The sequence below is a fragment of the Vulpes vulpes genome, chromosome 16 (assembly GCF_048418805.1).
Source record: "Vulpes vulpes isolate BD-2025 chromosome 16, VulVul3, whole genome shotgun sequence".
Lineage (NCBI taxonomy): Eukaryota > Metazoa > Chordata > Mammalia > Carnivora > Canidae > Vulpes > Vulpes vulpes.
Genome location: NC_132795.1, coordinates 53,538,528 through 53,551,347, shown reverse-complemented (window position 1 = coordinate 53,551,347; position 12,820 = coordinate 53,538,528). Strand labels below are relative to the sequence as shown.

The window sequence follows — 12,820 nt, the reverse complement described above, 5'->3', positions numbered from 1 at the left end:
GGTGTCCTCTGGAAAGAGAGGCCTGGCTGAGTGGGGTGCCTCTAACCGAATGTCTCTGGTCCCCAGGCTGTTCTCTAAATGCACCAGGGGGTCAAGACTGGGCTAAGCGGCACACCTAGAAACCATCAGGTGCTGCCCAGAGGCCCAGTCCAGAGGCAGCTAATGGAGGGGGGGCACAGGGGGACAGCAGTCCTGTTCTCGGCCAGGGCTCCAGGCTAATGGGGTCACAGCCCCAGAAGTCAGAGCAGGATGACAGGACCCAGCAGCCCAGGGCAGGGAGGGACTGGCCCAGGGTCACACAGTATCCCAGCAGGGCAAGGATGAAAGCCAGGGTGGCCTCCCCCTCCTCTGGCCATTCCACGGGCCCAAGGTTGACCCCTATCCCTGGGGCATGCCTGTGGCCCACAGGTCCCACTGCCGACCACTGGCCAAGTCTCCTGAGAACCCAGCTTGACCCAGACACTTGGACTGTGCTCTTGGGTAGAGCCCAGATGAGTGTCATCCTCCTCCAGCCTGGCTGTAAATGGCAGCTCTGGGGCAGGCGCCGGGACACAGGCATCCCTGGAGGCTGGGGAAGGGGGTCTCACCCAGTTTTGAGTGACTGAAAGGCTTAGGGAGGTGGCCCCTGGATGGCCAAAGGCTTCCCAGGGAAAGCTGGGGCACCTGGGGACTGTGCCCCGGGTGTTAACCTGGAACATCCCTCATGGCTGTCCCGGAGTCCCCCACCTTTGGGGGTGTCATAGACGAATGGGATAGAGGAGTTGGTGCCGGCCGAGCTGCTGGCCCGTGGGGTGGGGTGGGCGGTGTTGGACCTGAGATGTGGGTGTCCAGGCTGAGTGGGGTCCTCTCAGCCCCACTAGGGCCCAGCTGAGGGCTCTCAGCAGCTTGTTCTAGATTTTCCCACCACGAACCAGGACCTAAATATAGACATGGTCACTAACCAAGTAGCCCGTATTGGGGCTCTGTGGGCAACTAGGGGGTGAGCTTCCATCTTCTGACCCTCGGCAGACCTCATCTGTCCAAGATAGGGATGGAGCAGGCCGGGGTCAGGGCTGGGTCTGGGGAGGCCGCTATGGCCCCCCTTTGCCACCGGCGGCTGGTCAGAGGGCCCTGAGGGACTTGGAAGCCGGGATGGAGCCACCAAACTGGTTTATTGTACCTCGGGCCCCTGCTGAGGAGCTGGGTGGCGGGGGGAGGGGTTCCTGCCCCTAGCGAGGCTCCACACAGAGCTGGAAGGGGGCTGGAACCTTCAGGAAGGTGAAGACCCCGTGGTCGCTGGGCTGGGGCTGCCCAGCAGGCACTGAAAAGCTGAAGCGCTGCAGGAGGCAGGTGAAGAAGAGGAAGAGCTCCATGCGGGCCAGGGGCTCCCCGAGGCAGACGCGGCGGCCTGCGGGTGGGGAAGGAGCGCCCAGTAAGCCCGGCGCCAGGCCCCAGCCTCCAAGACTCCCTCGGGAGGGGTCGGCGAGCCGCGCACCCGCGCACCTGCAGAGAAGGGCATGAAGGCCTCCTGCTTGACAAAGTGGCCCTGGGCGTCCAGGAAGTGCTCGGGGTAGAAGCGGAAGGGCTTCTTCCAGACCTTCTCGTCCTTTAGCACTGACGACAGGTTGGTGATGAGTGTCGTCCCCTGGCAGAAGATGCCTGGCGTGGGTGGGGTCTGGGCCACGGGATGCCCGGGCCCCTGCCACCAAACATGCATGGGCACACACTCTGCCTGGCGCACTCCTGGACCCTTTGAATAACCCCTTGGCCCCAGAAGCTTCTCGGCACCCTCTCTGTCCCCATGGCAGGGCTAAGGGACTCCCCACCCACGGGTGCCCACATGGCCACCCGTCCCTGTGCACAGGCTCCTCCAGCATGCTGTGGCACATTTCAGCCTGTCTTCCCCAGCGGCCTGTCAGCTCTAAAGGGACAAGGGGCGGGGCTGGCCCAGCCTCTGCTCTCCTCCCTGTCCCCCCAGCTGCCCCCCACCCCCAGCATCAGGCTGTGACCACGGGAGAGGGAGGCCTGCAGACCTACCTTGGGGATGAGGAAGCCCTGCACTTCAGTGTCTCGGGACGTCATGTGGGGCACACCGAGTGGGACGATGTCCCCAAAACGCTGCACCTCATGGATCACGGCCACGGTGAAGGGCATACGGGTCTGGTCTCCCATCTCTGGTGGCTGCTCCCGCCCTATCACCTCATCTATCTCCTGCTGGACACGTCCTGGACACACAAGCATCCCCACAGTGATCAGAACCCAGGGGTCTGGACTCCGACGTCTGACGCCTATGGAGGCAGCTCTTACCTCTGAGCCACGTCCCAGCCTCCACTCGGAGCTTCTGGGGGCCAAACCAAGCTCAAGGGACCCCAGGCTGTCCATCCTCTCCCTCCCCCATCCCTGGGCTCACGCTGCACGTCCGGGTGCAGGATCATGAGCAGGAGGGCCCAGGTCAGCGTGATTGAGGTAGACACCATCCCAGCGATGAACAGGTCAGAGGTCACCATGCACAGGTTCTCCTCATTGAAGCTGGTCTTGGGGTTCCCTTTGGCCTAGGCCATGTGAGAGGGTGAGCTCTGGGGCAGAGGGAGAGAGCCCCCAGATGGCCTCCCGCCCTGCACCCACTGGGTGATACACGGCCCCACCTTCGTGGGCCTTGGTTCTTGGGGCCCTCATCCCGCAACCATTGTCCCGGACACCTCACTTTTTCTATCTCATCCACGAAGGCGTCGATCAGGTGTCGGGGTGGCTGGGTGGGGTCCCGGGTCTTCCTGTGCTCCTGGATCATTTCATTTGTCAGGGTTATGAAGGCCTTCTGCGCTGAGAAGACCTTGCTGGCCAGTCCCGGGATGTGCAGGAGCACGGGGATGGAGTTCAGGGCCTGCGGGGCGCAGATTGGGCCCTGCCTGTGCTCAGGGGCTCGCCGCGAGCAGTCTGGTCCCCGCCGCCTCCAGGGTGTCCCCCCCCCAGCCCCGTTGACCCGGTTCCGCCCTAAGTCCGCCTCGATCCTCTTTCCTGGCCCCGGGGACCCCTGAAGGATCAATCTCGCCTCTAGATCTCGGGGGCTCTGGCGGCTTCCGATGGAGGCGCAGGTGCCCCACCGCCCCGCCCGCGACCCCAGCCCGCGCACGCGCTCCTCCCTGGGGCTCCCCGCCGCGCACCTCACGCAGGAAGCCGGAGTCCTGCTTCAGCGCCTGCTGGCTGAGCTCCAGCAGCTGGAGCAGCCGCGGGTCGTCGTACTCGAAGCGGCGCCCGTAGGTGAGCGACGAGATCACGTTGCTCACCGCCTTGTTCAGCAGCGCGGCGGGGCTGAAGGGGCGTCCTGCGGGCGCAGCGGGCGGGTCCGCGCTCGCCTCCCCCCCCCGCCCCCCCCCCCGCCGCACATCCCCGCGCCCCGGGGCCTGCGCCGCGCCGCTCACCCGCCTGCTCGGCGAAGGCCGCGCAGAGGCACGAGGCCTCCTCGGTCACCCACTGCTCCAGGGACTTCCTGCCCAGGCCGAAGTTGCGCAGGGTGGACAGCGAGAAGCGCCGCTGCTCGCGCCACGCGCGCCCGTAGCGCGCCAGGAACAACCCTGGGGGCGGGCGAGGGGCGGACCGTGGGCGGGGCTCCGCGGCGGGGCGGGGCCTCGGGGGCTCCCCCCCCCCCCCCCCCCCCCCGCCACTAAATCGCGCCCACTCGCAGGGGACAGGTCTCTGCCCGCGTTGCTCGCCGGCGCTTCTCGGCTCGCCCCACCGACTGGGTCCTCATTCCCGCCCGCCCCAGGACCTCTCCCGCTCCCACGGGCCCTGGGCCCGCCCTCATCCTGCCGCCACCCACCCGGCACCGGCGCCCACTCCTTCCTCCACCTGCCGCCCCTCCGAGGTTGCTGCCTCTTCCCTGCCGTGCGCGCCACCATCCTGCCCTGCGTGGCCCCGCGGGGCTTGTCGCTGCTGGCCCATCCCCGCCAGGCCCGGGGCTGCGCCCCTCCGCCGCTTGCCTTGGGATTCTGGCCCGAAACCCAGGTGGTCATAGATCGCCATAGGTGGGCGGTCGGCAGTGTCCTCGCTGCGGTGCACCAGGGCCTCGCGCACGGCCTCCAGGCCGTTGAGCACGACCACCGGCGTCCAGGCCAGCTCCAGGCTGAACACGTTTCCGAAGCGGCCCTGCAGCTGCAGGCCACGGGTGGAGGGCGGGGGTCAAGTTCGGTCCCCACCAGGCTGCAGGCCCCCAGTCTCGGGGTGCTAGCCTTGGGGCACCCCTGGGGCCAGCAGCACTCTGGTGCAAGGGCCAGATCTGGCCCCGTGACCCCGGGGTCACACTCTCTAGGGAGGAGGGGCTGCTGCTGGATCAGACCTCTTCTTAGCTCTGACTTTGCAAAGGTCGCCAAAATTGTCAGTGGGCCATGTTAGGATCCCATTCTACAAGTGAAGAAACTGAGGCTCAAGAACCCACAGCGGCTAGAGTTGTACCTGTCATTGTACCTATGTTAGCCCCGGTTTCCTGACTGAGATGGGGTTCCCCCGTCCAGAATTCCTTCCCCTATTCTCACGACTTTTCCTCCTGAAGGAACCAGAAGGGACCCAGGTCACATAATTTAAGGGCTGCCCAACTAGCTCTCAAATCCACCGCCAAGGCCACACTCCATTCCAGGCCTTGGTTCTCTCTGACCTTTGATTGGAAAATCCAATTGGTCCTGCAGGCCCTGGACATCATCTTCCCATCTCCTTGTGCAGCCTGAAGCTCCACCTGCCACCCACGGTCTGCTGCTAGGGGGTCCCCAGGTCTCTGCTGCCCCCCACCTTCCTTACCTGGCTGAAGTAGCAGATTGGTTCCTGGAAGTCCATCTGCAGCAGGTTGCCCACCATGGGCACTGGCAAGGGGCCCGGCGGGTAGCGTGTGGCCCAGCGCCTGCGCCGGTGCATCAGGTCTACCAGGAGCAGGAAGATGGCCACGGCTACGGCCAGGGGCCCCAGCGTGTCCCCGGTCAGCAGCCCCATAGCTGTCTCAGTGCCCACTGGGCTCGTGGGGCACGCCGGTGTCCCTCACCACACCAGGGACCTGGGGCCGGCCAGCCAGGGTGCTCTCCCCGCACTGTCCGCTCAACCTGCCTGGCCTCACTTTCTAAAGGGAGCTGAGACTGGCCTTTGCCCTGAGTCAATATGTCAGGGTGACAGTGCTGCCAGAGGGCGCGGGGGTGGGGGGGTCAGGTGCAGGGGAGTTCAGGTGCAGGGGTGACCACAGGAGTCCTGTGCCCACTGCACTCAGGTGTTCACCCACAGTAGTGGGGTCAGGGGCAGGGAGAGGCTCACCTTCAGCCCGACGCTGCAGCTCTGCGACAGGCCCCGGGGAGAATCCCGGGGTCCCTGGACTTGATCCTGCCACCACCCGTCATGTTAGGCTCACGCCCCGCAACGTGGTCACAGCCTTGTCTCCGGGGACGCGTTCTCGCCTTCTCACGTTACCTGCCTCCTCCTGTGCGGTTTTACCTCCAAGTTTGTTATTAGCACTTGCCCAGTGCCGTGGGGATGTCACAGCCTCAGAGGGACTGTGGGGGGGTGACGTTCTCAGCGTTGTCTCACTTCACACGAGTTCACACTCATGGAACCACGCAACCACAAAGCGCTCACACATTTACCGACACGACCCACAGGACTGACACACGATCACGGGCACGCACGTACACACCCACACTCTGGGAGCCAGCGCCAAGGTCCCTGGTCCCCAGGGGCTGCCCGGAGGCTGCCTGCGGTGGTGGCAAGCGGCTTCCTTGGGGCTGGCATGGCCCGGTGAGGGTGCGTTGGGGGTCGGGGGGGCAGCGGGGCTGTTTTCAGGGCTCCCCGGTCACCCAGATGGGCCAGTTCAATGCCCCGGAGCTCCTTCCCAGATTCGCTCCCAACTGGTCCTCGGACCTCCTGGTGTCACCCGTGATGCCCCTCCTTCGTGCCTGCCCACTTGCCTGACTCGGGGACCCGCGGCTGGGCTGCTGCCACTTAGGTGGAGGGTGGCCTGGAGAGGACATGTGCCCCAGGCCTCTGCGGGGTGCGCCTGCCTCCTCCTCCTCCTGCCCTCGAATGTCAGCTGCTCAGACCCATTCTGGAAGACGAGGGGACGAGGGGCGACGAAGCGGGACACAATTTCTTTACACCCTCACAGGCGTGCCCCAAGGAGCACAGGGACAGGCTTCTCAGGCTGCCCCCCCACCCCCGGGCCACCCCCTCTCCCCCCCTGCCAGTGCCCCTGGCCCAGCCCCGTCCCTTCCACCCAACTTTGCGGTCCTTTGCAGGGAAGATGCGGCCTCTGTGCCCCCCGCACCAGTGCCCGCGGCCCCCACACCCTTCCTCCTGCTCAGCCCTGCTGCCCCTCCAAGTCCGGGGGTGACCTCGCCCCGCCAGGCCCCGCTCCTTCCTCAACAACCAAAGGGGTGGGAATTGAGGCTGAAGGGCTAAATGAGTGAGGCCAAAACTCCCTCCAATGAGGTAGAACCCAGAGGGTGGGGAGAAGGCTTTCCCTGGGGGTCAAGCCCCGCACCCACCCCAGGGGTGCAGCCCACTCTCATCCTGGAAGCAGCTGGAGTATTCTCTCCCCCCCGCTGATGCAGGGCCCGGAGGAGGCACCCCCCCCCTCCCCGCGCCCTGAATCTCCCCCTTCTCCCTCCCTCCCCCACAGTAAGAGGACAAGGTAAGGGGACCAGGATCTTCCCGGTGCCTCCTCATACTCGATTCAGAGGTGGCAACTGGGGGTGTGGCCACGGGCTTTCACCAGTTTGCAGCCGCGGGTCTGTGGAAGCGGCTCCCCTAGGGCTGCCCAGAGCCCCACTCTCCCAGCAGAAGGCCCACCTCCAGGCCCGGCCGGGCCTTGCCTGCACCTTGCCTGCACCTTGCCTGCACCTTGCCTCGGCCAAGCACCTGGTGGCCTTGGGCTCTTCCTGCCAGCGCTGGAGGTGCCACATGCTAGGCACTGGGCTAAGGACTGCCACACAGTGGGAAGATAACGGGGACCCTGCTCCGGGTGCTCAGGACCCAGGGGAGGCATGGGAAGGGGGGACAGGGCCCCAGGCTGGAGCAGGACCCGCTGCACTCCAAGGTGACCTGGCAGGGGGACCAAAGCGCCACTGCAGGCTCCTGCGCGGCAGGTGCGTGGCAGCGGGGCGGCTCTGGGGGCTGCCGGACGGTGGTGCTGGCACCGAGGGCGGGAGGCCCCGTGTCCTGTCGCCTGCTGGCCTTGGACAAATGGCCCTTATCTGCCGGTGGTTTTGGTTGCCTTCCCCAGTCACCCCCATGGGGTTAGGGAGGGCAGTGCCTCCCCGGGGCCCAGGATGCGGCAGCCATAGGGCAAACAAGCCGTCACGAGGCCTGTGGATTTTTGCCATCATTGTGCAATTGCAGCTTCAAGGTCCCCGACATGCCGCGATGGGTCTCAGGTCGTGCCAGGAGGTCGAAGTCCCAGGGCAGCACTAGGGTCCATTACAAAATTTGTGCTGTTTGGATGTAAACATCTCTAAGGGCCAGCGCGTAAATTACTGGGGTTTATTAGAGACACACCGGGCTGACCCCCGCCGGGTGGCGCCGCTGCTCCAGTGAAGCAAGAGCTAGCGCTCCTGGGGGCCCCTCGTGTCACTGGGGTCTGCCTGTGCAGGGCAGGGTCCTGTCGGGGAGGGACGCAGCAACACGGCTGCCCTGCACCCGCCGACCCCCACTCCACCCCGTCCCCCGCAAGCAGGTAGAGGGCCTGGGCACCCCTGAGGGTGCGGGAACGTCGCTCATCCTGCCCCTCCCCCTCCCGGAGGCACAGCAGCCCGTGGAGGAAGCCCCCCAACTCCCCCTCCTTCCCGGGAGCAGAAAGGAAGTGGACCCTGCATCGGGTCTAGACCTCTCCCTGCACATGGCCCAACCCGGGGGGAGGATCCAGGGGAGGCGCTGGGGCTTCCTGCCCAGTGGCCAGGGCCCGGCCAGGGTGGGCGCGGCGGTGGGGGCAGCAGAGAGGCAGGGCCCGCCTCCCGGGGGTGATTTCAGGGTACAGGGCTCCGGCTCGGCAGACAAATGGTTCTGCAGACCCGTCGCGCAACAGTGTGAATGTACTTAACGCCTCCCGAGCTGCACACTCACTGGTTCAGATGGTAAATTTCACGTCTTTAACTACAATTAAAAATTACATATATAAAAATCACCACTGCGTACCTATTAGCATGGCCAAAATCCAGACACTGCCACCATCAAATCCTGGTGAGGATGTGGGGCCACAGGTCACTGCTTGTGGGGACGCACAAGTCAGCTCCGTGACTCCTGACAAAACGCAACCTTTTTACGTGACACTGACCCAGAGGCGTTGAGAACCGATGTCCACACAAAAATCTGCACACAGGGATCCCTGGGTGGCGCAGCGGTTTGGCACCTGCCTTTGGCCCAGGGCGCGATCCTGGAGATCCGGGATCGAATCCCACGTCGGGCTCCCGGTGCATGGAGCCTGCTTCTCCCTCTGCCTGTGTCTCTGCCTCTCTCTCTCTCACTGTGTTCCTATCATAAATAAATAAAAATTAAAAAAAAAAAAATCTGCACACAGATAATTGTAGCAGCTTTATTCACAATCGCCAAAACTTGGAAGCAACCAAGATGTCTCTGGAGAGGTGAGCAAACAGTAGGACATCCGAACAATTCTTCGGTACTAAAAAGAAACGAGCTACCAAGCCACCAAGATGTGGGGGACCCTTAAATATCACTGAGTGAAGGAGGCCCCTGACAAGGCCACGCACTGTAGGATTCCAGCCACGTGACGATCAGGAGGTGGGAGGGCAGGCCGAGCGCTGAGGAGCTCTGGGGCAGTGGGGCGACTGTGTGACACTGGAACGGGGGGTGCACGCACTAGTCTGAACCCACAGAACGTGTAACACCAAGGATGATCCCTAATGCTATGGGTGTCAGTGCAGTAGGATTGCGGGGTGGGGGGCGGTAACTAGGGGTGGGTGGTGGCGGGGGAGCAGGGGCTACTGGGGAGGGTTCTGGGACTTGTGCTCAACAGGGCTGTGAACTTCAGATTGCTCTTAAAAAGCCTATGGGGGAAAAATACAGAGAGCTTAAGAGCTGTGGGAGCTGAAATGCAGTTGAGGCAGGAGACAGGAAGGGGTGTGGCCACGGCCGCCAATGGTCATTTCGGAATCAAGGATCATCAGCAAGTCAGAAGGGGACAGAAGAAGGAAAGCAGGATGACAAAGAATCATTTGCTGTCAGGAAAATATTTTCCTCAAGATACATATTTTTCAAGTTTTGTGGTTTAGCCCCTGACACCTGAAATCTATCAATTTCACTTGAACTGTGTTAATGCCAAGTCAAGAGCAGACGGAAAGCCACACAGCTCAAGAAGCCGGCATTGCTATGCAGGTCCCGTGGCCCGCGCAGCACACCCACCCACGCCTCCATCCTGGTGAGGGAGATGAGAAATGGGCCGCGCTGCTTGATGGAGCCATTAAAACAGAATTAATCTGCCATTTCTGCAGCCCCAAATTGATGAGCACACAAGAACTCATTTATAATTGCTTATTTCTACTTCACAACATTCCTTCCAGTATTTCTGTTTGCTAGAAAAGTCCATTAACATTGCATTATTTTTTTATAACCTTTAAAATTAATGTTGATTGGAAATATGTCCTCATACCAACTTAAGTAAATCTGACCGTCCCCACACCCTGGCTGAGTTCCACCCACCCGGGCGGAGCCGCGCAGAGGGGCCCTGGGTTCGCTTCTCTTCAGGCCCTGCAGCTGCGAGGACCGCCAGGTGCAGGTGCGGGTGCGGGTGCGGTGGGGGGCGGGGGGCGGGCTAGGGGGCTGCTCTGCAGGGGGGCAAAGCCACCTTCGGGGCTGCGGTGGGAGGATGAAGAGACGCGCGTTTGCTTTATATTAAACAAAAAAAAGGAAACAAGGTTAAAATGAAGTTTATTATTTTTTGATTTTTTTTGTTTTTTAAATAAAACTGTTTGTGAAACAGCTATTTTATCCCCACGGCAGAGTGACCCCTGAAAGATGCACTAACCCCTTCTTAAGGCCTTAACAAGAATTTTTTTTGTACTTTTTTCTTCTTTTTTTTAAAACTCAGATATTTAAAAATTATACAATTTACAAAACAAAACAAAACAATACAACATAAAGAATCATGTAGCGTGGGGCTGCTCACCGGACAGGCCCCCTTTCCTTTATAAAAATGAAAGCAAAAAAAAAAAAGGGTTAACTGGGTATTCCTGGTCAGCGTAACCCACATTGGTCGCTCGGCAGACGCAGTCCCTCCCGTGTCGATTCCTACAGCTTAGACTTCCTGTCCTGACCTTCTGTCTGGGGGGCAGGGCTCGGAGGCCAGGAGCGAGCCAGATGTGGGCCACCCCCGACCCTGCCTGCCGCGCGTGCTTAGTGGGGCGCTTGAGGTTCTCACCGGCCACAGTGATCCAGGACATAGCTGTGACCTTGGGACATCTGCCAATTTCACCCCCCAAAAAGATAAAAATTTTAAAAATAATAAATAAATAGTGTTTCTGGAAACGAAAAAAATTTATTTTTGTGTTTAAACATCATTCCCCCACTCTTGAAAACACGGACCATCCCCACATCACCCTCCCCCCCGGCCCCCAAACCTTCCCACTTTGAGACAAATTAATGACAAAGGATGGTTCTGGTGTGGTTTGTCTGCTTTCAGCCCTGGGTCTGCAGCTCTCTGAACCGGTGTGAGGCAGGCTAAGGATCAAAGCCACACCCTGTCCTTTATGAGACCAGCTTGTTCAATTTCACACTTAAATTTCACTGTTATTGGAACAAATTTGGAGTTCTTTAACTAGAGAATTTTAAAATAGAATCAAAAGGGATAGCGCACCTTTCATTTAAACAAAGTCTTTCCAGACTAAAAATAGATTTATATATATATATTTTTATCCCACCCTTTCACCCCCCCTTCCCATCAGCCCACCCCTCCCCCCTCCCCCCACATTGTCACTATGGAGATTGTGTCCATGGAAACAGCCATTCCAACTTCTTGGGTCTTTCTTTCCTGTGGTGTCACGGTTTGGGTGTGATGTAAGGACTTAGGGAGGAGGTGCTGGCGGGGCGGGGTGGGCAGGGCGGGGCCGCACAGCAGGACGGTTCCTTCCATCGCGAGTGTCCACCACCTCTCATCTCCACAGTCTCACCTGGAAGACAGAAGCGACACTGGGTGCTGGGAACCTCCGCGAAGCCTAGAGCCAACAGCCCCCGCTCTGGGGGTCCGGCAGGTGCAGAACCCCCTGCAAGTGTGCTATTAGGTGGGAGACCCCCAAGACCTGCAGTGGAGCCGCTGTGTGGCCCCGACTGGGAGCACGGTGGAGGGCAGCAGGGACACGGCCACCTGCACTGCCAATGGCCCCAGTGCACGGAAGCAGCAGAGACCAGGAAAGAGCTCCCGGCCATCCTGGTGGGGTGGCCCCAGAGTCGGGCAGCTCTCGAGGTGACCCCTGCTCAGGACCCACCACCAGGGGCCTGCCAGGGGGCTCAGCACTTTGGGGAGCACGGGGCGGTCCTCACAGAAGTGGCTGAGCACCCAGGCGATCTGTGGAAGCCCCGGCTCACAACCCCACCACAGCTGCTTGACAAGAGTGCATCCTTCACACTCAACAAAGAACACTCTTTGGCGAGCTCGGGCGGCAGGGCCAGGGCCCTCCTCTGAGGCTCCCCCGGCGTCCCCTGCACTGGCTCCTCTTCCAGCCCAGGCTCCGGGTAGGAAAGACGATCCTGACGACCCACGTGGGGCAGTGGGGTTGACCGAGGGCCTCCTCAGAGAACTTCATGGGTCTCTCTGTGCGCAGAGTCTCAGAGGACACAGCAGTTTCCAAGGATCAGTGCAGAACAATCAGAGCAGAAAGAAGCCAGCAGTGGCGGCGGCTTCCCATCAGAGCACCCCTTCTTCTCAGGGCCCTCTGGTGCCCTCCTCCAACAAATAACCGTCAGGAAAACCCAGGCGGCACCACCGTTTTCTGTTCTCACACAACTTACTAACAGGCAAAATGGTTCAGAAGGCCGGTCTGTGTGCAGGAGCTAAGCGGCTTCTATTTGAAGCACCCGTATATACACACAACTGCCCTCGCCCAAAAGAGATGGATTCCTGCTTGGCAGAAAACACGACTACCCAGGACAGAGCTCCCCCGCTCGGGTGAGGCCAACCCCAGGAGGCGGCTGCCATTCCCAGGATGTCCATAGTGACAGAGTGGCTTCCCTAGGTGTGAAGGTGGCTCTGCGCCCCCGAGGTCGCCCTGGCCCTCCTGGCCCATGCTCCGGTCTCCCTGAGCTGAAGGCTGCTGGCCAGGAGAGGGGAGAACCAAAGGCCCTCTGTAAATGTAAGGGGGGAGCTAATAGGATGCCTCAAGTAACGAGAGGGGCAAAATCTTGTTGGGGGTGCAGACACCGTATGAACAGAGGACAGATGCCCAGGCACCCCTATAAGGTCGTGTTTGTGGAGAGAGGGACAGGGTAGGGCTTGCTTCCCCCACACTGCTTGGCACAGTGCTGGGCCTGCACCCCTAGCCTGCTAACTGCTTGGAGGAGCAGGCCCCCAACCTCACAATGAAGCACGTTTGGCACCCTGGTCGACCTGGCTGGGGCCACGGGAACGCCTGCTGCTCTGGGCTGCTACGGCCGTAACAGCGGCCCCGGTGCGGGCTCCGTCCTGTAGCCTTCCTAACAGGACCTTTCCCCAGTCTGGTGTCAGACCCTTGAATGTTAGAGGACCCTGACCTCTCAAGAGTCACTTTTCAAGGGCACGGGAAGAAAATTCATGTGCCAGGCACTATGCTAGGAGTTTCCCAGAAGTCCTCTCATGATGACACCAAAGCCTGACCCCCATCTCAGGGAGGAC

The 12,820-nt window shown here is 61.1% G+C and overlaps 2 protein-coding genes across 13 annotated transcripts in view; both read right to left on the bottom strand.

The window, feature by feature from the left end:
- Positions 1-1,132: 1,132 nt before the first annotated feature.
- CYP2D6 (cytochrome P450 family 2 subfamily D member 6) lies at positions 1,133-5,885 on the bottom strand. Of its 2 annotated transcripts, none has more exons than XM_072741064.1 (9): positions 4,768-5,885; positions 3,957-4,128; positions 3,399-3,551; positions 3,141-3,301; positions 2,684-2,860; positions 2,390-2,531; positions 2,017-2,267; positions 1,483-1,624; positions 1,133-1,387 (listed from the first exon to the last, which is right to left on the bottom strand). In XM_072741064.1, exons 1-9 carry the CDS (start codon positions 4,954-4,956, stop codon positions 1,209-1,211), a joined length of 1,566 nt encoding a protein of 521 aa, XP_072597165.1. In that variant the 5' UTR covers positions 4,957-5,885; the 3' UTR covers positions 1,133-1,208. The 2 variants fall into 2 exon arrangements, with proteins under 2 accessions (XP_072597165.1, XP_072597164.1); XM_072741063.1 differs by having other exon boundaries at positions 2,017-2,204.
- Positions 5,886-9,868: 3,983 nt separating this feature from the next.
- Positions 9,869-12,820, bottom strand: part of TCF20 (transcription factor 20) — a 194,143-nt gene continuing 191,191 nt past the window's right edge. For all 11 annotated transcript variants that reach the window (XM_072741057.1, XM_072741058.1, XM_072741060.1 and 8 more), the window contains one exon: positions 9,869-11,123. Coding sequence is in view for 2 of the 11 variants with exons in the window: in XM_072741060.1 (XP_072597161.1) it covers positions 11,106-11,123 (18 nt within the window). In the remaining 9 variants the exon portion in view is untranslated. The remainder of the gene's footprint in view (positions 11,124-12,820) is intronic.

What these genes read in the sequence shown, in the direction of transcription:
- CYP2D6 (XM_072741064.1), bottom strand. Translation starts at nt 4,956, where the DNA reads ATGGGGCTGCTGACCGGGGACACGCTGGGGCCCCTGGCCGTAGCCGTG. An exon ending in TTTCGGGCCAGAATCCCAAG is followed by an intron (nt 3,552 to 3,956) that starts GCAAGCGGCGGA and finishes GCCCGCCCCCAG; the next exon opens with GGTTGTTCCTGGCGCGCTAC. An exon ending in ACTCCGGCTTCCTGCGTGAG is followed by an intron (nt 2,861 to 3,140) that starts GTGCGCGGCGGG and finishes TGCGCCCCGCAG; the next exon opens with GCCCTGAACTCCATCCCCGT.